At 46.2% G+C, this 24,637-nt stretch overlaps 1 protein-coding gene across 2 annotated transcripts in view; it reads right to left on the minus strand.

The window, feature by feature from the left end:
* The window catches only part of LOC126412877 (phosphatidylinositol 3-kinase catalytic subunit type 3), a 103,697-nt gene that overhangs the window by 23,899 nt on the left and 55,161 nt on the right, over nt 1-24,637 (minus strand). For both annotated transcript variants that reach the window (XM_050082760.1, XM_050082759.1), the window contains exons 11-13: nt 20,606-20,702; nt 20,380-20,508; nt 20,169-20,290 (exon numbers count right to left, since the gene is read on the minus strand). In XM_050082760.1, coding sequence (XP_049938717.1) covers nt 20,169-20,290; nt 20,380-20,508; nt 20,606-20,702 — 348 coding nt within the window. The remainder of the gene's footprint in view (nt 1-20,168; nt 20,291-20,379; nt 20,509-20,605; nt 20,703-24,637) is intronic.

The following is a 24,637-nucleotide window of genomic DNA, read 5'->3' on the forward strand; positions in this document are numbered from 1 at the left end:
TGTTGCTGAATGTATGTGATGTATTCTATATTTGTGGCATTGTGATCGTGTAAGTGTATTGAGTGCTTCTAGGTCTGTGTTTCTCCACTTCACTACTCCAAATGAGTAGGTCAATATTGGTATAGCGTAAGTATTTATAGCTTTTGTCTTGTTTCTTGCTGTCAATTCTGTTTTCAGTATTTTTGTAAGTCTTTGTCTATATTTTTCTTTTAGTTCTTCTTTAATATTTGTATTATCTATTCCTATTTTTTGTCTGTATCCTAGATATTTATAGGCATCTGTTTTCTCCATCGCTTCTATGCAGTCGCTGTGGTTATCCAATATGTAATCTTCTTGTTTAGTGTGGTTTTCCCTTGACTATGCTATTTTTCTTACATTTGTCTGTTCCAAAAGCCATATTTATATCATTGCTGAATACTTCTGTTATCTTTAGTAATTGGTTGAGTTGTTGATTTGTTGCTGCCAGTAGTTTTAGATCATCCATGTATATCAAATGTGTGATTTTGTGTGGGTATGTTCCAGTAATATTGTATCCATAATTTGTATTATTTGGCATGTTGGATAGTGGGTTCAGAGCGAGGCAGAACCAGAAAGGACTTAATGAGTCTCCTTGGTATATTCCACACTTAATCTGTATTGGCCGTGATGTGATGATATTTGAATTTCTTTGGATATTAAGTGTGGTTTTCCAATTTTTCATTACTATGTTTAGGAACTGTATCAATTTAGGATCTACTTTGTATATTTCCAATATCTGTAGTAACCATGAGTGGGGTATACTATCAAAAGCTTTTTGGTAATCAATGTATGCGTAGTGTAGTGACCTTTGTTTAGTTTTAGCTTGATATGTCACCCCCTGAATCTATTATCAGTTGCTCTTTACATCCACGTGCTCCTTTGCAACAGCCTTTTTGTTCTTCATTTATAATTTTGTTCTGTGTTGTATGTGTCAATAATTTCTGTGTAATGACTGAAGTTAATATTTTGTATATTGTTGTTAGGCATGTTATGGGGCGATATTTTGCTGGGTTTGCTGTGTCTGCTTGATCTTTAGGTTTCAGATAAGTTATTCCATGTGTAAGTGTATCAGGGAATGTGTATGGGTCTGCAATGTAACTGTTAAATAATTTAGTTAGATGTGAATGTGTTGAGCTGAACTTCTTTAGCCAGAAATTTGCTATTTTATCTTTTCCAGGGGCTTTCCAATTGTGAGTAGAATTAATTGCTTGGGTGGCTATGTTGCAAAATTTTTACTTCAGGCATTTGTGGTATCAACTTTTATGTGCCTGTTTCTGCTTGTATCCACCATGCATGCCTGTTATGTTGTACTGGGTTTGACCATATGTTGCTCCAGAAGTGTTCCATTTCTGTTATGTTTGGTGGATTGTCTATTTTAATGTGTGTGTTATCTATCGTCTGGTAAAATTTCTTTTGGTTTGTGTTGAATGTTTGGTTTTGTTTCCTTCTATTTTCACTTTTTTTGTATCTTCTAAGTCGTTTGGCCAATGCTTGTAATTTCTGCTTCCTTTCATCTAATTGCTCTATCACTACTTCTTGTGAGATTTTACCTAACCTTTTTCGTTTTTTTCTGACATTTCATTTCTTATAAATTGTGTTAGCTGTCCGATGTCTTTTCTCAGTTTTTCTATTCTGATCTGCAGCCTGTGTTGCCATGCTGGTTTTGTGGGTTTCTTCTGTGTGTTGGTTGGTTCTGATCTCTGCCTATTGTGTATATTTAGTGTAGTGAGTGCTCCTATATACACCAGTTGTTGTAACTCTTCCATAGTTGTGTTTTCATTTATTTTGTTGTGTATGATTGTGTTGATAGTTTTTATTGTTGTTTCGACATGTGGGTTATTTGGTGGTCTATGCAAGAATGGTCTAATGTCTGTATTTGTGTCTTTGTATTCTATATATGTCAGCTGAAATTTTTCTTCTATATCTAACATGTGTGTCACTTCGTGTTCTATTTGTGCTTGTTCTGGTGGCTGTCTTAAGATTTCGTTTTCCTCTGACTGTTTAATTGATGCGTGTTGTTCTTTGTTTGTTTGCTCTGGGATGTTCGAGTCCATTACTGTATTTTCTTCTTCTTCTGATTGCACATTTTGTTCCAGTATTTGCTGTACTTGTTGTTTGATGTTTTCTAATTCTGACTGGGGTATCCTGTTATTTTTTATTATTACACGGATCTGATCAGCTAGTCATCATTCTGTTAAAAATTTTAATTCTGGGTATCTGGTAATAAATGTTGTGTATACTTGTGATCTGTATCCAGTTGTGTTGGTTCCTAGGTTTGTTGCTTGGTAATAACAACATGAGGTGTCGATTAACTTCATCTGACCATCTCATCCTCTGTCTTTGTTTTCCTTCTAGGGTGGCTGCAGGAAGCATATCCTGCAAAACACCTCTATTTGGATTTGAATCATTTTCCAGTTGGCTAGCAGTGTCGTTACCATTGTGGGCGGGCATAGGGTTCAAGCGTCGTCCCCGACCATGACAGCGCTTGTCCGAGGCTTCTTTAGTTCTGTCCTGAACCAACTAATCACACTAAAAGGGGGGTTAGCCCTATTAGTGGTTTGTTCTTTTCGTCGTCTTTTACGACTGGCAGAACATACTGGAGGCCTATTCTTTTCCCGGGCCTCCACGGGAATTATTATTATTATTATTATTATTATTCATTTTTTTGGATGCAGGGCACTCAATATCATGGTCATTATCGCCCCGACAACAGGTTAGCGTGTTTTTCTCATATGGTGTAGGGGAGGGGGCGACAATGGCTGTCCCTATGTCCAGAGGACTCCCCAGCATATTAGGGATGAGGCCCGACAGTTCTCGAAATTTAAAAACATGAGAAACACTGATGCTGGGGTCAGGCAGGATGGTGGGCAGTTCACCAGTCAAATTGCATGCTCCCCTGATGTCAGTACATAAGACACACACAGCCAAAATGTGCTAAACCAAAAGTGGCACACCACAAGCTTCACAAAGTGGTGGATCCACCTGTTGGAGGGGGAAACCATATGTTAAAGGACTATGTCCTATTCACAGTCTGGTGAACAGCACTTCCTTCAATCAGTGAGGTTGGCTTGAAATCTGCCATACCTTTATGGTCGATTTGAGTGACCAGAGTTTGTTTTCTCGCAACCTCCAATGATTCAGTTTCCTATTGACACACAATGAAATGACAGCATGCAAGAGGATTGCATATAAGAGTACAAAACGCTGAAAATCCCTTTGGGTCTCTGATGTTGCCAAGGTGTCAATCTGTCCCACCCCTGGCTGTGTATTCAGAGGTGCAGTATATGCAGATTCTTGAGACAGTCATCAGCACATATCCCAAATGGCTTGGTCACTTAGGGCCAACTCCTGAACATCCACTCAAAGTTACGGCAGACAACCACACTAAATGCTAATGACTGACATAATGCTGAGATTTTTGAGCCAGAAAGAGGTGCCGCCAAATCCAGAGTGGAGCTTCACCATCCTTTGCACACAAACTCTGAACTGGGCTCGTCTAAGGCTCCGGTTGATATCCGAATGCCCTAACGGTAGATAGGATGTAACATTTTGAGGTAGCCAGCTGATGTGACAAATGCCCTATAAAAATGCAGGAGGTGGACCTATCAGTTCCCCCCACTTTCTGCTGAGATATTTCAAATATTCAATCATCTGAAGCATTTTGTTTGCAGTTCTTTTAGGTGTGGGAGCCCAGTTAATTCAGGGTCAAATAGTAGGCCCATAAAGTGCACATTGTCCTCAAAATGCAAAACACAGGCCCCCATTGTTAGCTCTGGTTGGTGATAACTTTGTGGAGATGGTTAAAATTGACAAAGCAGTCTTCTCTGTTGAGAACCTAAAATTAGTTTTATTCACCCAAGCTTCCAGCCTCCTGATTGTCAACTACTTGCCTTGTCTTTGTAAGGTCTGAGGAAGAGTAGATGATTGCAAAGTAATCTGTAAACAAAGAAAATCTGACAGGGCTCCAGACTTTGGAGGAGATTCCTTTGATAGTGATTGTAAACAGTGTGACACTGAGTACACTGTCTTGTGGGAACCCATTCTGCATGGCAACACCAATTTGATATTAGAAGCACCATTTCCTTAAGGAAGGATTAGTTAAGCAGTGGCAAACATCCATGCAGTCCCCATTTATGAAGTTTGTGGAGGATGATGTACCTCCAGGAGGTGTCTTTTAAACACTAATCAAATGGTTTCAGCCTAAGAAGGAATCCCGTAGCACCATTTCCAGTAGAACTAAGTTGTCAAGGGCAGAATAGTACTGCCTGAAACTGCACTGGTTGCAGCACAGGTGACTTTGGGACTTGAGGAGCCGGATGAGGCAGCAGTTGACGACGCACTCTAGAGTCTACCCCACACTACTGGTAAGGGCTCCCAGTAACTGTTAGGATCTGTTATGATCCTTGCCTGGTTTCACTCAAGGAATAAGGAATTAATATTGCCTCCTTCCAAGTCATAAGGTACTGTCCATCAAATCAGATTCAATAGAAACAAGATAGGAACTCTCCTTTGGCTTCAGGACAAAGATGGCAGAGCATGGCATAATGACTCTGATCCAGTTCTGGAACAGTGTGTCTGACCGCAGACAGAACTGATTTCAATTCCCACATGGAGAATGGAAGATTGTAGACCTCATCACAGTGGAAGCAGCACAGCCTCCTCATATCCACAGCCCTACGGAATACCTGGAATGCAGGAGCTCATTTGGATGACACAGTGATTGTAAAAAAGGGTTCAGCTAAAATCCGAACTATGTCTTTGAACATGTCCAATGTCTCATTTCTCAACAAGGCCTTAAAGAGAAGTGCACTACCCTTGCATGAAATCTGCCCTGTTGAGTCCCAGACATTTGCAATGAAGTGGACCGATTAATGGAAGTTACAAAATACCTCCTTGCATTCTCTTCCATTCTTTTATCACTTGCCTCACTTGTGCTCTCGCAGACCAGAAGGCATGAAGCATTTCTGTAGTTTGATTGTGTTTGAATTTCTGCAAAACTGGAAGCCTGGCTCTGATTGCTGAGTGATATTTGTCATTCCACCAAGGGACAGGTCATCATCTAAGGTGGTTGCCAGACTGGATAATGGAATCTGCGGCAGCTCATTTGATCTCACAGGTGATATGGTCCATCTCTTGGTCACAATCCTGTTTGAAGATGGCCTGTTTAAAGCGTCCCAACCAATCTGCATTTGAACCATTTATCTTTACAGTCTCCTGTCCAAATTGGCAGACAAATCCACACTGGAAAGTGGACACTAGAAGGGAAATCTATGGCTACTTCCCACTGAACTGAATAGCTAGGGGGGGTAAAAATGACGTCAATGGCTGAAGATGATCCTGTAGCTGTAGAAAAGTTTGTCATCTCACCAAAATTCAAAAGGCACTCGATAATTCTATCCCTGGAGCAAGTGGTAGCCAAGCCCCACAGCACACTGAGTGCTTTGAAGTCACCCAAGAGGATTGGTTGGTTGGTTGAGGTTTAAGGGACCAAACAGCAAGGTCATCAGTCCCTTGTTTCAAATATGCGCCATTCCACTAATGGGACAACTCAGTAAAGTCAGAACAATAAAACGGAAAAAGGGAAAAACGTAAAAAGGCAGTCATGTTGTCATTGGTAAAAAACAGAATGAGGGAAGTTGGCAAGAGAACAAACCCAACACTACGCTGAAGCAGCATAGGCAAGACCACGTGTGACTTAAAATGTACAACTGCCATAATGTAGAAAGTACGTATAGGAATAGAAAGACTAACCAATCCTTAAAAAAAAAAAAAAAAAAAAAAAAAAAAAAAAAAAAAAAAAAAAAAAAAAAAAAAAAAAGGGGTAAAAACAGAGTAAAAGGGGAAGAAAAGAGGAAGTCGGTCAGGGAGGTGAATCAGGAATCTCCGAACACTGCTTACAGTGGGAGACACCCAAACACCCAACACCAGAGAGAGATTAAAAACCTTAAAACTGAGAATAAAAACCACTTTCCCGGAGGAAACCGAGAACCAGAGAGACCATCCGGGAATCGTCAGCCAACATCAAAGGTAAAATGTAGGGGAGCCTGTACTTAACATGCAGAGCCAAAAGAAGGGGGCATTCAACCAAAATGTGGGCTACTGACTGGAAGGCTCCACAACCACATAGTGGGGGTGGCTCATCACGCAAAAGAAAACCATGGGTCAGCCTGGTATGGCCAATGCGGAGACGACACAGTGTGGTCGAGTCCTTTCGGGAGAGGCGAAAGGAAGAATGCCACGGGCCTGGTGTCACCTTAATTGCACGAAGTTTATTAGACAGGGGAGTAGCCTCCCAAGAATTGGCCCATGACTGTGCGAAGTGGGATTTGATGTGAAGCCGTAAATCCGCTGTAGGAGGGGCTACAGAAAACGGGGGGTAAGTAACTGCTCCCCCAGCCAAACGATAAGCGAGCTCATTACCCGGGATACCCACATGGCCAGGGACCCAAAGGAAGTCAATAGAACAAGCAGCATGGTGAATATCAGTGAGATGGTCATGGATGGCAGAGACCAAGGGATGGCGCGAAAAACACCGGCCAATAGCAAGAAGGCCACTCGTCGAGTCCGTGCATAACAAAACGCGGTTGTGTTGGGACTGTTTAATAAAGGTAAGGGCCTGGGAAATTGCCATCAATTCTGCAGTAAACACCCCACATGTAGGTGGCAGCAGATGACTTTCCGTTCCAACAGAGGATGTAAAGGCATACCCAACATGATCAGCAGATTTAGAGCCATCAGTGTAAAAACAACAGCATCGCGAAACTCCCACAAAATTTGGCGGAAAAAGGAACGAGGCCGAGGAACTAACCAAGGAGGGGTGGAGGGGAGGGAGCGAGGAAGACAGGACAAAGAAGGAAGCTGAAAATCACGGCAAAGAAACGCAAGGCGCAGCCCAACCGGTAAACCCGCCCAAGGGCGGGAGTCGGGTGGGCGACGTCCATGGTCTGGGAACACGATAGAATAGGAAGGATGAGTGGGAGAGGAACGGATAGAGAGTGCATAAGACACCAGAAGCTGGGACCGCCGAACAGAAAAGGGGGGGGGGGGGGGGATCCCAGCTTCAACCAGGAGACTATCAACAGGGCTAGTAGGGAAGGCACCGGTGGCCAAACGGATACCACGATGGTGGACTGGATCCAGCACGTGCAGTGTGGAAGGAGCAGCTGAACCATAAACTTGACAACCATAGTCCAAGCGAGACAGAACTAGAGCACGATAATGATGGAGGACGAGGGAACGGTCCGCACCCCAAGAGGAGTGGGCAAGGAAGCGAAGGACATTGAGTTTACGGAAACATCCTACCTTCAGGAGTCTGATATGGGGCAGCCAAGTGAGCTTGTTGTCGAAAAGAAGACCCAGAAAACGAAACTGTGGGACCACAGGCAATCGTTGTGCAGCGAGATAGAGCTCTGGATCAGGGTGGATCGTAGTATGGCGACAGAAGTGGACCACTCGCAATTTTAAAGGAGAGAATTGAAACCCGTGTGAGAGAGTCCATGCAGAGGCACGCCGTATAGCTACCTGGAGCTGCCGCTCTGCAGATGCCATCGAGGAGGAACTGACCCAAATGCAGAAATCATCCACATATAGGGCAGGGGCGACCAAGGGACCGACAGAGGCCACAAGTCCAGCGATAGCAATGAGGAAAAGAAGGACACACTGTTGTGTCTAGACAAGACAGCCTAGACACAATGAGAGGAAGCCGAAAGGCACGCGCTAAGCTAAAGCAGGATGGCGTGAGGTCTGAAACAGGATACGTAATGAATGCTATAAAGAAAAGTACGTAGCTTCTGGAATACTTAACTTTAATCCATCCTTTTGGTGCATCTGGAGATTGTGGCGATACAAGTGAGACTCTTTAGATACATGCAATGTTACTAATGGCGCCTTGCTAGGTCATAGCCATTGACTTAGGTGAAGGCTATTCTAACTATTGGCTCGGCTAATGAGCAATGCTTCGTCCATGTAGTCGCTAGCAAAGTCGTCCGTACAACTGGGGCGAGTGCTAGTCCGTCTCTCGAGACCTGCCTTGTGGTGGCGCTCTGTCTGCGATCCCTGACAGTGGCGACACGCGGGTCCGACATGTACTAATGGACCGCGGCCGATTTAAAACTACCACCTAGCAAGTGTGGTGTCTGGCGGTGACACCACACACTCAAGACAGAACCCTGTGGGATGCCTGTCTCCTGGGTCCGTGGAGAACTAAAAAGCAGTACCAACTCGAACTTTGAATGACCGATGGATCAGGAACTGGCGGATAAAAATCGGGAGTGGGCCCCGAAGACCCCACTGATGAAGGGTAAGTAAGGTGTGATGGTGCCAGGCCGTGTCATAGGCCTTGCAAAGGTCAAAAAACACTGCAACCAAATGGCGGCGCTGGGAAAAAGCCTGCCGAACTGCGGATTCCAAGCGAAATAAATGAATGATTGAAGACCGTCCCTCTCGAAAGCCACACTGGTAAGGCGACAATAGATCCCGAGATTCGAGGACCCAATTGAGCCGACGGGCTACCATCCGTTCAAGTAACTTACAAACAACATTGGTCAAACTAATTGGCCGATAGCTGTCAACAGGTAGGGGGTTCTTACCAGGCCTAAGGACAGGAACCACAATGCTATCCCTCCACTGAGAAGGGAAGTCACCCTGGAGCCAGATATGGTTAAACACCCGAAGAAGATGTTGCCGTTGTGGAGCACTGAGATGTTGAAGCAGTTGGTTATGAATGGAATCTGGGCCAGGGGCCGTATCATGAGAAAAAGATAGAGCAGAAAAAAATTCCCATTCAGTAAAAGGTTCAGTAAAAGATTCTGACTCACAAGGGGTGAAACATAAGGTGGAAGCTTCAGCCAGCTGTTTTTGATGAAGCAAAGCAGCTGGATAGGAGGCTGACGCTGACGCCACTGCAAAATGGGTCGCAAGATGTTCTGCAAAAACTAATGGGTCCGTACAAATGCCATCTGGGAGGTGAAGGCCTGGGAGGGTGGACTGCCGATGGCAACCTTGGAGAGAATGAAGTGTAGCCCATACCCGTGACAGAGGGACAGTAGAACCAAGGGAAGAAACGAATTGTTCCCAACATATCCGCTTACCCTGTTTGATTAAATAACGGGCTTTAGCACGGAGGCGTTTAAAGGTAGTAAGCCTGGCTATGGATAGGTGCCTCTTAAAGTGTTGCAAAGCTCGACGGCGATCACGGATGGCAATGGCAATGGCCGTACTCCATCACGGGACTCGCTGGCGACGAAATGGTGCAGATGAGCGCGGGACAGCAAGGCTAGCAGCACGAACAATCGCGTCAGACACGTCATGTAGGACATCATCAATACAACCCGACAAAGAAGGAGAAAACTCGACCTGTGCAGTGTATAGAGGCCAATCAGCGCGGTGGAACGACCAACGAGGTAACCTGTCCATCGGGGAGCGGGAAGGGAGCGTGATAATCAACGGGAAATGGTCACTATCACAAAGGTCGTCGTGTGGCGACCAGTGTAATGAAGGGAGGAGAGAGGGAGAAGAAAGAGAAAGATCAATGGCAGAAAAGGTACCATGACCGGCACTGAAATGAGTAGGGGAGCCATCATTAAGAAGGCACAGGTCGTGGTCTGCAATAAATTGGTCTATAAGAAGACCTCGTCTAGATGGAAAGGCACTGCCCCACAAAGGATGATGAGCATTAAAATCCCCAAGGAGGAGGAAGGGAGGAGGAAGTTGCTGAAGAAGGGCGGTTAAGGCAGCAGGTGTAAGAGTCCTGTCAGGAGGGAGATAAAGATTGCAAACTGTGACTGCAGAGTCTAAGTGGACCCTAACAGCAACCGCTTCCAATGTAGTTTGGAGAGGAATCCACGTGCTAGCAATGTCTGTACGGACCAACGTACAAACGCCACCAGAAGCCCGCAAGAGTCCGACCCGATTTCGACAGAAAACACGGAACCCACGGAGGGTCAGTGAGTGAGCATCAGTAAAATGAGATTCCTGGAGAACCACACAAGCTGCAGAGTAGGACAAAAGAAGGGATTTCAATTCCGGAAGGTGACTATAGTATCCATTACAATTCCATTGGAGAACCACAGAACGATGGTTTAAATGAGGGCTGAACACGCTAAATCCAGTCATACCGCCGGGTCCCCACCCGTCACCGACAAGGAGGGGGCGACATCCATGAACGACAGGTCAGAATCCGGTTGTGAAGTTGGGGAAGGGACCTCCGGTGACACCAGAGGCTCTTTGTCCCGGGACTTATGTTTCTTCTTCTTTTCAGGCTGAAATCGAGGAGGGCTGTGTGGCATAAAGGAGCCAGCTGCAGCAAGATCAGGAATAGAAAGAGACCGGGCGACCTGGGGGCCGACAGGCCGCAGCTCTCACGGTCGCCGCGCGGCAGCAGACCTTTGACCTGGAAGGTGCCGGGAAGGGGCACCCCGGGAGAGGCGCCCTTGACTGGCAGACGTCGAAGGAGTGGGACACTTCTCCGGTTGGGGAGGGGGATCAGCGCCCATAGGAGAAGGTGTGGGAGCCGCAGGGGAGGGGGGGAGGAGAGGGGTCCGGGATGGGGGTAAGGATGGGGGAGGAAGGGGTGAAGATGTAACCAAGGCGTAACTAGATGTCATGGACACAGGGTGCAGTCGTGCATATTTCTTACGGGCCTCTGTGTAGGTTAAACGATCGAGGGACTTATACTCCCGTATCTTTTTTTCTTTCTTATATACTGGGCAATCTGGTGAACGTGGAGAATGACTACCATGACAATTTACACATACAGGAGGGGGAACACAGGGACTCCCCTCATGGAGTGGACGTCCACAGTCACCACAGAGAGGGCCTGGGAACAGCGAGAAGACATGTGGCCAAAACGCAAGCACTTAAAACACCTCATAGGAGGTGGGATGTACGGCTTCACATCACAGCGATAGACCATAATCTTAACTTTCTCAGGGAGGGTATCCCCTTCAAAGGCCAGGATAAAGGCACCAGTATCAATACGATCACCTTTAGGACCCTTCTAAACATGCCGAACAAAGTGAACACCCCGCCGTCCGAGATTGTCCCGAAGTTCCTCATCAGTTTGAAGGATGAGGTCCCTGTGAAAAATAACACCTTGTACCATATTTAGAGACTGGTGAGGGGTAATGGACACAGGAATTGTGCCAAGATGGGTACAGGCACGAAGGGCCACAGATTGGGCAGCTGAAGCAGTTTTTATCAGCAACGAACCCGACCGCATCTTGCTCAGGGAGTCCACTTCGCCAAACTTGTCTTCAATGTGTTCCACAAAGAATAAAGGTTTGACACTGGTGAAAGTTTCTCCATCAGTCCTGGTGCAAACTAGATAACGAGGGAAAGGTTTTGCCCCTAGACGACGGGCCTGACCCTCTTCCCAGGGGGTAGCCATGGAAGGGAAGGCCAACGGGGCAAGAGAAGCAGCACTTGAGGAATAAGTTCCACGCAGAGAGACGGCCGCAGAAGAACGGCCAGAGTTTTGGACCCGTATGTGTTTCATCCGCATAGCGTCTGCCCTGATACCACCCACTCCGATCAGGGGCTCTCCTCACGGGCGCCACCCAGGCACAGCAAGAGCCGTCTGGCACAGCGGCCATTGCTGGGAGTTCCGATGCTCCAGGATGACGAGCAACCACTCCAAGGCATGCATGAGGAGGTCACAGCTCAGGTATCAGAAGTGTGATCCCTGTGTGTTCAGGGGGCTCAACCAAAAGGGTACATGGCGACCCCACCACACGGGCTGGCTACCGTGCTGGCTATGCACCCTAGCATCAGACAACGACGTGAAAGAAAAGGTGGAATTTTTTTTTTTTTTTTTTTTTTGTGGTTTTAGGGTGCACAACTTCAATGGTCATTAGCGCCCTGACGACGTTAAGAATGCACCGCGAGGCACAAGTTTAAAACAACAACTAAAAGGGAAAACACGATAAAACACAGACTGACAGGCATAGGATTAAAAAACAGCATCATCAAATGTCCTTAGAGAGGTTTGTCAAATTGATAAAACGAAGAACACGAGCAGCTGCTCGTGGGTCATCCGCTAAAATGGCATCTAAAGTACATGGCAGGTTAAGATCTAGACGCAGTGTGTTAAAATCCGGACAGGACATTAAAATGTGGTGGACCGTCAGCAATTGCCCACATGGGCAGAACGGCGCCGGCGCAGCCGTCAGCAGATGGCGATGGCTGAACCGGCAGTGTCCAATGCGTAACCGGGCCAAAATGACCTCCTCCTGCCGAGAAGGGCGGGAGGAGGACGTCCAAGCCGCGGGAAGAGGTTTCAAGGCCCGAAGCTTGTTGTCTGTAAGTGCAGCCCAATCGGCATGCCACAGCAATAAAATGCGTCGACAAATGACCCTGCTACAGTCTGATGAAGGGACACAACAAGAAGCTGTCCAAGGCTGGAGGACCGCAGCCTTGGCCGCGGCATCTGCAGCTTCGTTCCCAGGGATACCGACATGGCCAGGGACCCACATAAAGCTAACCGGAAAACCGACGTCCACCAGCTGCTGAAGAGAGCGTTGGATCTGGTGCACGAAAGGGTGAACCGGATACGGATCACTGAGGCTCTGGATGGCGCTCAGGGAATCGGAGCAGATGACATAAGCAGAATGTCGGTGGCGGCAGATGTAAAGAACAGCCTGGTAGAGGGCAAAGAGCTCAGCTGTGAAGACCGAACAATGGCCATGGAGCCGGTATTTGAAACTTTGTGCCCCGACAATAAAAGAACACCCCACCCCGTCATTGGTCTTAGAGCCGTCTGTATAAATGAAGGTCATATTGATGAACTTTGAACGAAGTTCAACAAAACGGGAGTGGTAGACCGAACCGGGGGTAACCTCTTTTGGGAGCGAGCTGAGGTCAAGGTGAACGCGGACCTGAGCCTGGAGCCAAGGTGGCGTGTGGCTCTCGCCCACTCGAAAGGTTGCAGGGAGTGAAAAATTAAGGTGTTGAAGGAGGCGACGAAAGCGAACTCCAGAGGGTAGCAGGGCAGAGACATACAACCCGTATTGACGGTCGAGAGAGTCATCAAAAAAGGAACGATAAGACGGGTGGTCGGGCATTGACAGTAGCCAACAGGCATACCGACAAAGCAGTATATCGCGCCGGTAGGTGAGTGGCAATTCGCCAGCGTCAGCATGAAGACTCTCTACGGGACTAGTATAAAACGCTCCGATCGCAAGTCGTAAACCCCGATGTTGTATGGAGTTGAGGCGGCGTAAGACGGATGGCCGTGCAGAGGAGTATACGAAGCTCCCATAATCCAGCTTGGAGCGGACGATCGACCGATATAGACGAAGCAGGACGGTTCGATCCGCTCCCCACGACATACCACTGAGAACACGGAGGACATTTAAAGAACGGGTACAACGGGCAGCCAAATATGACACATGTGGAGACCAGCTAAGTTTCCTGTCAAATGTAAGACCCAAAAATTTTGTTGTCTCCACGATTGGGAGAGCAACGGGACCGAGTCGTAAGGACGGTGGGAGAAAATCTGTGTAGCGCCAGAAGTTAATACAGACCGTCTTCTCGGCAGAAAAACGGAAGCCATTGGCGACACTCCAGGAGTAAAGACGGTCAAGAGAACACTGAAGACAGCGCTCCAGGACACGTGTACACTGCGCGCTGCAATAGATGGTAAAATCGTCCACGAAAAGGGAGCCTGATACATCAGCTGGGAGGCAATCCATTATTGGATTGATCGCGATGGCGAAGAGAGCGACGCTCAAAACTGAGCCCTGTGGCACCCCATTCTCCTGGCGAAAGGTGTCTGACAGGACAGAACCCACACGTACCCTGAACTGTCGATCCATTAAAAAAGAACGAATAAAAAGAGGGAGGCGACCGCGAAGGCCCCATGTATGCATGGTGCGGAGAATGCCCGCCCTCCAACAGGTGTCGTAAACCTTCTCCAAATCAAAGAACACAGCCGCGGTCGGGCGCTTCCGCAAGAAGTTATTCATAATGAAAGTCGACAAGGTAACCAGATGGTCAACAGCAGAGCGGCGCCTACAAAATCCACATTGTACATTGGTAAGTAGGCGTCGAGATTCGAGCAGCCAAACCAATCGAGAGTTAACCATTCGCTCCATCACTTTACAGACACAGCTGGTAAGCGAGATGGGTCGATAACTGGAAGGCAAGTGCTTGTCCTTCCCCGGCTTAGGAATCGGGACAACAATAGACTCGCGCCAGCATGCGGGAACATGTCCCTCAATCCAGATGCGATTGTAAGTACGAAGAAGAAAACCTTTACCCGCAGGAGAAAGGTTCTTCAGCATCTGAATATGAATAGAATCAGGCCCTGGAGCGGAGGACCGTGATCGGCCAAGTGCGTTTTCGAGTTCCCGCATGGTGAATGGGGCATTATAACTTTCACGATTCAAGGAGCGGAAGTTAGGTGGCCTAGCCTCCTCTGCCTGTTTGCAGGGGGAGGAAGGCAGGGTGGTAATGAGCGGAGCTCGAAACCTCGGCGAAAAAGCGGCCGAAGGCATTGGAGACATCCTCAGGGGCCACAAGGACGTCATTCGCGACCGTCAAGCCAGAAACTGGTGAGTGGACCTTAGTGCCAGATAGCCGGCGCCGGCTACCCCAGACAACAGAAGAAGGAGTAAAACTGTTGAAGGTGCTTGTGAAAGCAGCCCAGCTGGCTTCTTGCTTTCTTTAATAATACGACGACACTGAGCACGTAATCGTTTATAATTGATACAATTCGCCACTGTAGGGTGGCGTTTAAAGGTGCGTAAAGCACGTCGACGAGCACGTAAAGCGTCTCTACATGCTGCAGTCCACCAGGGGACCAGTACGCGACGTGGAGAGGAAGTAGGGTGAGGGATGGAATATTCAGCAGCAGCGAGAATGACTTCCGTGAGGTGTGCGACCTGACGATCGCAGCTTGTGAAGGTTTGATCCTGAAAGGTCGCCCTGGAAGAGAAGAGCCCCCAGTCTGCCTTGGAGATGGTCCAACTAGAGGAGCACGGAGAGGGGGTATGCTGCAGGAGATGGATAACACACGGGAAGTGGTCGCTCGAATATGTATCAGAAAGTGCATACCACTCAAACCGGCATGCAAGTTGGGGAGTACATATAGAGAGGTCTAAATGGGAATAGGTGTGAGATGTGTCCGAAAGAAAAGTAGGGGCGCCAGTATTGAGGCAGACAAAATTGAGCTGGTTGAGAAGGTCTGCTAACAGGGAGCCCCTCGGGCAGGATGCTGGAGAGCCCCAAAGGGGATGGTGGGCATTTAAGTCTCCAGTTAACAAAAATGGTGCAGGTAGCTGAGCAATAAGTTGCATCACGTCTGCCCTGGTAACGGCAGATGACGATGGAGTGTAAACGGTACAAATGGAAAATGTAAAAGTGGGGAGAGTAATGCGGATGGCAACTGCCTGCAGGCCGGTGTGCAACGTGATGGGATCGTAGTAAATATCATCCCGGACCAGCAACATAACCCCTCCATGAGCCGGGATACCTACCACAGGGGGTAGGTCAAAATGCACAGAGGTGTAGTGTGCCAAGGCAATTTGATCGCATGGGCGTAGCTTCTTTTCCTGGAGGGCTACGACGAGCGGACGGTGCAAGTGGAGCAGCAACTTCAAGTCCTCTCGGTTGGAGCGAATGCTGCGAATATTCCAGTGAATAAGTGCCATCGTAAGAAGAAAAGGAAGATGAAAGAAGGGGTCACCTCGAAGGCCGCTGAGGGCCTGGCTTCGAGCGAGCACTGCCGCCGCTATCAGTAGGCGGACAGTCATCGTCCATTGGGTCTATAGGTTCATCGGCCATCTTGGGAAGATGGCCGGGAGGGGGAGCTTCCTCCGCCGGTGAACGGCCAGATGTTCGGCTACCAGCGGTCCGGCCAGGCAAAACGGATGACGGCCTGGGGCGGCAACCGCTGGGTGGCGCAGGAGAAGAAATGCACCGTGGCGGAGAAGGAGAACTGTGCTTCCTATGAGCCTTCTTGGAAGGACGTTTGGTGGAAGTACCGGTCGAAGGCTGGGAGGTCGAGGTACGTAGGAAGTCTGCACGGGACGGTTCCTTCTTGAAGGCCTGTGCATCTGACTTCTGGGTCTTCGTCTTGGCAGAAGTTGATGAAGGTGCTTGTGTCTGAGGTGTGACGGGAGGAAGAGGAGACGTCGACCGGGCGATCTTAGCACTGGCCGAACGGACGACCATGGTGCTGAAGGTCAGATCGCATGTCTGGGTTGCCACCTCCCTGGTAGTCCGAGGAGAGGCGAGGACAGTACTGTATTTCCCCGCTGGGAGCAGCGTGGGCTTCCTACTAGCCAATAGCTTGCGAGCAGCCGAGGTGGACACTTTCTCTTTGACCCGAATTTCTTGGATACAGCGTTCTTCCTTATAGACAGGGCAGTCGCGGGAGGATGCGGCATGGTCACCCTGACAGTTTACACAATGAGGAGACGGAGGTGGACAGTCACCCTCATGGGCATCCCTGCCACAAGTGACATTTAGCCGCATTGGAACAAGACTGTCGAGTGTGATTGAAACGCTGACACTGGTAGCAGCGCATAGGTGTCGGGACATAGGGGCGAACAGAAATAACCTCGTAGCCCGTCTTGATGCGCGATGGCAGCTTAACACTATCGAAGGTCAAGAAAAGTGTCCGGGTCAGTACAAGGTCATTGTTGACCTTTTTCATGACCCTATGGACAGCCGTCATGTCCTGCTCAGCGAGGAATGATTGAATCTCCTCGTCAGTCAATCCGTCGAGGGAGCTAGTATAGACCACACCACGAGACGAATTCAAAGTTCGGTGAGCCTCCACCCGCACAGGGAACGTGTACAGGAGTGTGGCCCGAAGCAGTTTTTGTGCCTCAAAGGCGCTCTCAGTTTCTAGTAATAAGGTACCGTTACGCAACCTGGTACAAGATTTGACAGATCCGGCTATGGCATCTACACCTTTCTGGATAACGAAAGGGTTGACAGAGGAAAAATCCTTTCCGTCCTCAGATTGAGAAACGACGAGGAACTGTGGGGCAGGCGGTAGTACTTTTGTCGCTGGTGGCTGGTCACGTTTCCGTTTTTGGGCAGAAGTCGAGACAGATGGAGTGAAATCCATTGCGGAGGAATCCCCCACAATTGCCAGCGTCTCCGATGGCGCGCTCCTTCCTTGTGGGGACCCTCTCAGAGGGCACTCCCGCCTTAGGTGAATGTTTACACCTCAGGTCACACCTCCCGAGAACCAGACGGGGGGGGACCAATCGGCATGGTCAGAAGGTATCAGCTCAGGCAATCACCCCTCCCCGGGCCTGGCCTTTACCAGGGGGTACGCGCGTGCTTTACATGTCTACCCAGGGCGGGGAATTACGCGTTACCCCGTCACCGGCTACGCGTGCGAACGCGTGGGTCGGCCTTCAGGCATGCACAGGGAGGAAGGAAGAAGAGGAAAAGGAGGAGAGAGAGGGAGAGAGAGGGAGAGAGAGGACAGACTGTCTCAAACGCCGAGGCGGAGACCAGAGAAGGCAAGGAGAAGAAGGTAATGAGAAGGCAAGGAGGAGAAGGCAAGGAGAAGGCACTTTGAGAAGGCAAGGAGAAGGCACTTTGAGAAGGCAAGGAGGAGAAGGCAAGGAGAAGGCACTTTGAGAAGGCAAGGAGGAGAAGGCAAGGGAAAGAGTAAGGAAGACAGTGAGGTGGAAAAGAGCAAAGAAAGGAACCAACCAAAGGAAGGAAGAAACGAGAAGTGAAAAAGCAAAATGACCGCAAATAGAGGTCGTGGAACCGTCCGTCTCCAGACGCAGGCACTAACGACCCCCTTGAGGGGGTGGAACTCCTTTTAGTCGCCTCTTACGACAGGCAGGAATACCTCGGGCCTATTCTAATCCCCGGACCCACAGGGGGGAAGGTGGAATGTACTAGGAGGGTACACGTCGGAGACACTAGGTAAGATGCTCTTCCCGAAATGGCTCACACTACGGAGGAGAAATTTTGTAATGGAGGTCAAACCCCAGAGGGGGACCAAGGAATGCCAAAAGGAGGAGATGATTACGCAACAAAGCCGGAGTGTAAAACCAACAGAACCAGGAGGATAGCGGGGGCCAACGTAAGCAAGGACACCAATAGAGGGAGAGGAGAGGGCGAGGGGAAAGGAGCATGGAAAGGAAAGGAGGGGAAGGCAAAGGAAATGCAGCCCGGGAGAGAAAGAAGGCTGCAATGGCTAGGGGCCCCGTGCTCGCCACGCACGTGTCCACAAAAGAGTTGTGGACCCCCAGGGGGGGACCCAAGAGGAGGAATGGACAGGGAAGTGCATGGAAGAGTTATATCAGTGCATCTGCGGGCAACAGATCATGGGGTGGAGGATATAGAGAACACACAATGATTTTAACTAGTGTGAGAACTTCTGTAGCAACTACGTGTATGGCTGTGGTAAGGGCAACCCCTTCATGCAGGTGTGTCAGTGACTTCAAAATGAGTTTCTTGTAAGCAGATGTAGAACAGACACTCCAGAGCCAGGGTCTATAACTCTACCAAATATGATCGGTATCCATTTAAGTGCTACTGCAATAGGGAAGTCCCTATGGGAGTGATGGTTGTCTCTGTCCTCCTGCCTCAGCAGTGGCAATTTACATGCGAGGTCAGGGGGAACATGAGAAGGTGCCCAGCTTTCCAGTTCATGTGGATATCAATGTCCTCAAGCATAAAATCATTATTGAAAGGGAAAATGCTCACTGATTCAATAGTTTTGCTGCCACTTTCTTCCACTTCAAACGACTTTTTGTGTGACAGTTTCCTTACTTATGGGAGGAGTTGCTTGGATGGGTAGAGAGAACAGCTTAATGGTTGTCTGATTTGTGTGCATTGGAATGTGGCCGAGGTTCCAAATGATTTCCGGTTGAAGTGTAGCTCTTTCCCCCACAGGTTCACTGACAAGCACATGTAGTTTTACCTGAATCTGTGGCCTGGGTTTGTTTGGAGGCATCACCTTGGCAATTGGCTCCTTAAGGGTCGATGCAGAAGAAATAGTGAACACTGGAGGGTATGAAAGCTTTTATAGCTTCACCATAGGGCATGCTTCTCTTAACTTTCAACTCCTGAATTTTCCTTTCTTTGTTTTAAACTGCACACTTTCTTCTCCATAATGGGTGATCCATGGAGCAGCCTACATTTCAGAAGAAATGTAGAAGAGATACCGAATTCATGAGCTGAGCCTCCATAATTTCCACATGTAGCTGTCCCAGCACATGCCATAATGGTATGACCAAATTTTTGACATCAGAAGCATCACATTTGGTTGGGGACATACTGATGAACCTTATGACTGATACAGCTTGCACAAATACGTACAGGTAATTCCGGTGTGTTGCACATTACAATAAATGCTGCTGTTTTTTAAAATGTGCTATTGACTCTCATAGTTCTGCATTTACATGACACCCAAATTTTTCCACTACTAAAATAACTCCTCAGGGTCCATTTCCAATATATTGCAGCAGGTTCTATGGCTAATTTCTTACTAACTATGGAGATGGACTGATAAAGCAAAGAATGAGGATGGTCTCCACATAAGTGAAGAAATGAATATTTGGAAAACACTGACAAGAAAGAGGGACATGGTGATGGAACATTTGTTAAGACATCAGGAATAAATTCCATGATACTAAAGGGTGCTGTAAGGGTAAAAACTACAGGAAGACAGATTTGGAATATATTCAACAAATAATTTAGGATGTAGGATGAAAGTGTTACTCAGGTGAAGAAATTGGCACAAGAAAGGAATTCATTGTGGGTCACATCAAACCAGTCACAAGACTGATGACAAAAGTGTTGAGTGCAAGTCAAAATATCTTTTCCCAGATAAAAGATCTGCAATTCTCATTTTCACTTTTGAGAAATAAAATATGAACCATAAGGCTTTTAGACACAATAATGGTTAATATTCTTCTTGAGTTTGCAACCACATCATGTTGCAACACACACATTGGTGCATGAAGGCCAGTCCATTTGTAAGAATTAATGGGCAGAAGTCCTAAATAACTTTGATGCGTGTGCTTATAATTTAATGCTATAATATTCCATATTTGCGTATAATGTGATCATGACAGTTTTTTATGTAGTTTATCACTAAAGATTATTTAATTTTTATTTGGAAGAATGAAAGTTAAAAATCAGCCAAAAAAAGAGACAAGAATACAACTTACTTCTCAGGCACAACACCTTTAATTAGAACATCTGGGTCCAGAGGAAATGGAAGAGGCTCAAAATTGGCAAAATTAATCTTGAATGCTTCAGGATCTCCCAATAAGGCCTGGAGTCTCTCAGTCTGTGTGAAAGTATGTTTTCTTCAATAACTGTTTTGAATACATACAATCATAAAAATTACATGGATCAAATAATATAGCTAACACATACCTTTTTCTTTCTGTTTCCACTCTCTCTTGCAACTGTTTTAACAAGCTTCACAAGTTTATCAATGAAGCCCTGTTGACGGGATAGAAAGACTCTTCGCTTTTGCAGATCAGCATTACCTTTGAGTAGAGTCTACAACAGATATATAACAAGAAGTGGGCTGGAACACTCAAAACTATGAGCTTTGCCAGATTATAGAACATTAAAATTATGAGCTATCAATACGTACCTGTGAGAACATTCTCATAACTGTTAAGTACATATCTCTGACTCTGCTATCCTGCTTCACAGCAGGTTCTTGGTCTTCACATTCTATCAACAGGTACCTAAGATATAATTTTAGTTAGCAATATTGATTTTAAAGATTCAATTAGTTGACATGTCAAGTTTAAATACTGATCATATAAGAATTGTTTAAAAAACAGCTGGTACAGACTGTATTTAAGTGAGTAGGGCACTTTTGTTTAAAACAAATAGCCAATCAGCACAAAACTGTCTTAATACTTCAGAATTAAGAACAACTTTTTCAATTTTCCAATTTTCTGTTCAGCACAGAGTCCAGTTAACTTATATTTTACAATGCCTTTAACTCGTATTGTTTATTATGACACGAATTGCTCTAGTTCCTTTTACTGAATAAAGAAATTTAAAGTGTGTATAAGGAAAAAAGCTTTGATGATTGCACTACTGCACAGTATGTAAAGGTAACACACCATCATTTTTATTTTAATGCATTCAAGTATTGCTGCTCAGTGTCAGAAGGTACCTATGTGTGTGTGTGTGTGTGAGAGAGAGAGAGAGAGAGAGAGAGAGAGAGAGAGAGAGAGAGAGAGAGAGAGAGAGAGAGAGACAGAGAGAGAGAGACAGCACAACCACCTAATATGGCCATGTTACAATCATCATGATACTATTTTTTGCCACCTGGCACTATAAACGGCAAGATTGCTGGAGGAAGACTGAATTTTACTAGCTACCAGTGGTTCATAACTGGGGCACCTTCAAATGTGGCATGCATCGTAACACAAATACCTGAGGCCATGCTAGGAACCACAAATTAAAGTATTAACAAACATTGCTGGACACCAAGATTTTTTTTTGGACACACTGTCTTGGTAAAACGAGAAAGGTAAGAAAAAGCCTCCTGAAATGGATCAGCTCTTACTCTATGATTCTTGCCTATGATCTTTCTTCCAATGCCATATTAGTTCTCACAGTTTGTATTCCCCTATCTGCTAGTTATCTTCACACTACCTTACGTCCTGGAAGAAACAGTTTATTCTGATAGTTCCTACATCTTCTACACTGGATTTTCTTCATTATGAACTTGGGTTTTGAAAAAGACTGTTTAATTTTGTTGCAAATTATATGACCAAATATGTTCATTAATGCTTATGTATTCATAAAATGATCTGAATTTATGAAGAAGCTATTCTTTCACGATATCATGAACCATTACAAACAAGGTGTCCTACAACAAAAAGGGATGAATATTCCCTTCTATCTATCATCCTTCAATGAAATCTGCCAGCTAACTGGTCTCCTAGTTTTTCTTGACAAGTTTAACTATAATAATGTTCTCTCGTTTCCCGTTGAGTGAATTCATTGAACCGATACAATGTGTCAATTACTGTCAGTCCCATCAGCTGGCAAAGATGATGGGAGTAACACTTATCAAAACAGCAAGGCTTTTGATGAACTCTTTCACCTGGATCCTACATCTCAACTTAAATCTTGACTCCTCATCACAACACACTTTTATGCTCTATGAAAACTCTACCACATATGTAAGTGGAAAGCAGTGTTGTAAAACCCACAAAATGCAAATTGCCAGTACCATTTTCTGTGAAATGCATGCAAGGTAAGGATGATGTATGAAGAAATGCTTATCAGCCAATTTCCATACAGATTTTGAGATTATGAAGCTCATCTTTACAGCGAACGGTCACAGGTAAGTCATTTAGAAAATCAGTATCAGAACTTCTAAACTCTTAACACTTTGCTGTCCACACGTCTCTTATAAATTTATTTGCTTGGCACTGGCAGCACTAATCCGGATTACCTGGCTTGTCGCCAGCCGTCCTGAAGATTATGAAGAGATTATAAATTGTTAGTTTTACTAATCTAGTCATTAGTTCTCATAAGTTCTCAACCCTTCTCCCCTACTTCCATGAAATTCTGAAGATACACATATGTAAATAAATACAAAATTTGTTTGTTTCATATATTTGTTTATTTGCATTGGCTCTGGGACTTAGAATTTCTCTTTCGTATGATGTGCAGCAAAACAGCCTCCAAGACGTAATGCAACTCCACAAGACTTGCACATTAAGTTTGTTGTTCTTTTTTGTTTTTGGAACATACATGGCAGTTTCTTCGTTTTCATTTATTAGTTTCAGAAATATGTAGGCCTATTAGCTGGTGTTGCTTTATGTGACCGGAAAGTCCGTCAACCAGATCATGATGAGACGTATGCGATGTAGTGGCAACCTCCAAGTTTTGCTCCACGCACTCATCGTAAATAATCGAATCGTCTCTCTTGTGTGCCATGATGAAAGGGCACAGGTACTTATAAAAACAAAGAACTTGTGGACATGTGTAACTTATTGTTACCTAAACAGAACACCAACAGAATGCCAAAGATACTAAACTGCTGTCACCTGCCACTGTGCGATACTGGCTGTGGTCAAGCGGTTCTAGGCGCTTCAGTCTGGAACCATGTGAATGCTACGGTTGCAGGTTCGAATCCTACCTTAGGCATGGATGTGTGTGATCGCCTTACGTTATTTAGGCTTAAGTAGTTCTAAGTTCTAGGGGACTGATGACCTCGGATGTTAAGTCCCATAGCGCTCAGAGCCATTTGAACGTTTTTTGCACAATACTATACTCATTACACCACTGTCGTGTCGCTGGCCATTGACCGTTATTTCATGCACGACACCACTGTGGTGTCGCCGGATGGCAGAGTGTTATGAGGTGGCAAACCTACTCTGCAATATGCTCTGCACATCCACCTTGTCTGCAACAATACTACAAGGTGCACCACTTCTGCCCCAACATTTGAGGCTTCAATGAAACAAATTGGTTACACATGTATCATTCAAAGTATTTTCCATTGCTGGCCACTACTTTCTCCCATCTTGCGGACAGTGTACAAATCCCACATCACAAAAATTGTTCATCATCTTAAGCGCTCCATGAATTGATCCAATTTGTGACTACTTCACGAGATCGGAAGTGTTGGTCAGCCAAGCCATGCACCATTGATCTAAACAGGTGATAGAGGGAGCGATGTCTGGAGAATATGGCAGGTGTGGTAGGACTACCCTTTTTAACATTTCCAAGTATGTTTTGACCTTTTTTGCAACATGGGATCAAGCATTGTCACGCTGCAAAATCAGTTTATCATGCCTCTCGCTGTACTGCGGCCTTTTGTCTTTTAAGGCTAAGCTCAAATGTATTAATTACATTCGATAACGAGCACCTGTGATTGTTTCACTTGCTTTTAACATCTCATAATATCCAACGCTGAGCTGGTCCCACCAAATGCAGATCATGATTTCGGAGCCATGAATATTTGGTATGGCTGTCAACGTGGAAGCACGGCCGGGATATCCCCATGATTTTTTGCATTTAGGGTTGTCGTAATGAATGCATTTTTTGTCCCTAGTCACAATGCGACACAGAAATCCCTTCCATTTTTGCCTCTGAAGCAACTGCACACAAACACACAAATGCTGTTCAACATTTCTTGGTTGCAGCTCACAAGACACCCAAGTTCTCTCTTTCTGAATCATGCCCATAGCCCTGAGACATTTTGAAATGGCTGGCTGTGTCACTCCCACTAATCACGCCAATTCTTCTCGAGTTTGACGTGAGTCTTCACTCAGCAATGTCTCCAATTCTGCATTTTCGAAAACATTCTCTCTTCCACCACCATGCCAGTCTACAATGTTAAAATCACTGTGCTTGAAGTGTTGAAACCACTCACAACACGTTCTTTCTCTAATAGCGTCCTTACCACACGTACTCGAGAGCATTCGATGATACTCAGCCACTGTTTTCTTCATATTGAAACAAAACGGCAACACCTCTCACAAATGACTATAATTAGGCTCATAAACTGACATTTTCAATCAAGAACAACTTTATGATGCAGACACAAATCAACTAATGTTTGAATGAGGTCATGTTGACTGAGGTCCAAGGTAACTGCCTGACGTCTGCGATCTGTTTCTTTTGACCGCTACTTACCGTTGTCGCA

The sequence above is a fragment of the Schistocerca serialis genome, chromosome 7 (genome assembly GCF_023864345.2).
Source record: "Schistocerca serialis cubense isolate TAMUIC-IGC-003099 chromosome 7, iqSchSeri2.2, whole genome shotgun sequence".
Taxonomy (NCBI): Eukaryota; Metazoa; Arthropoda; class Insecta; order Orthoptera; family Acrididae; genus Schistocerca; species Schistocerca serialis.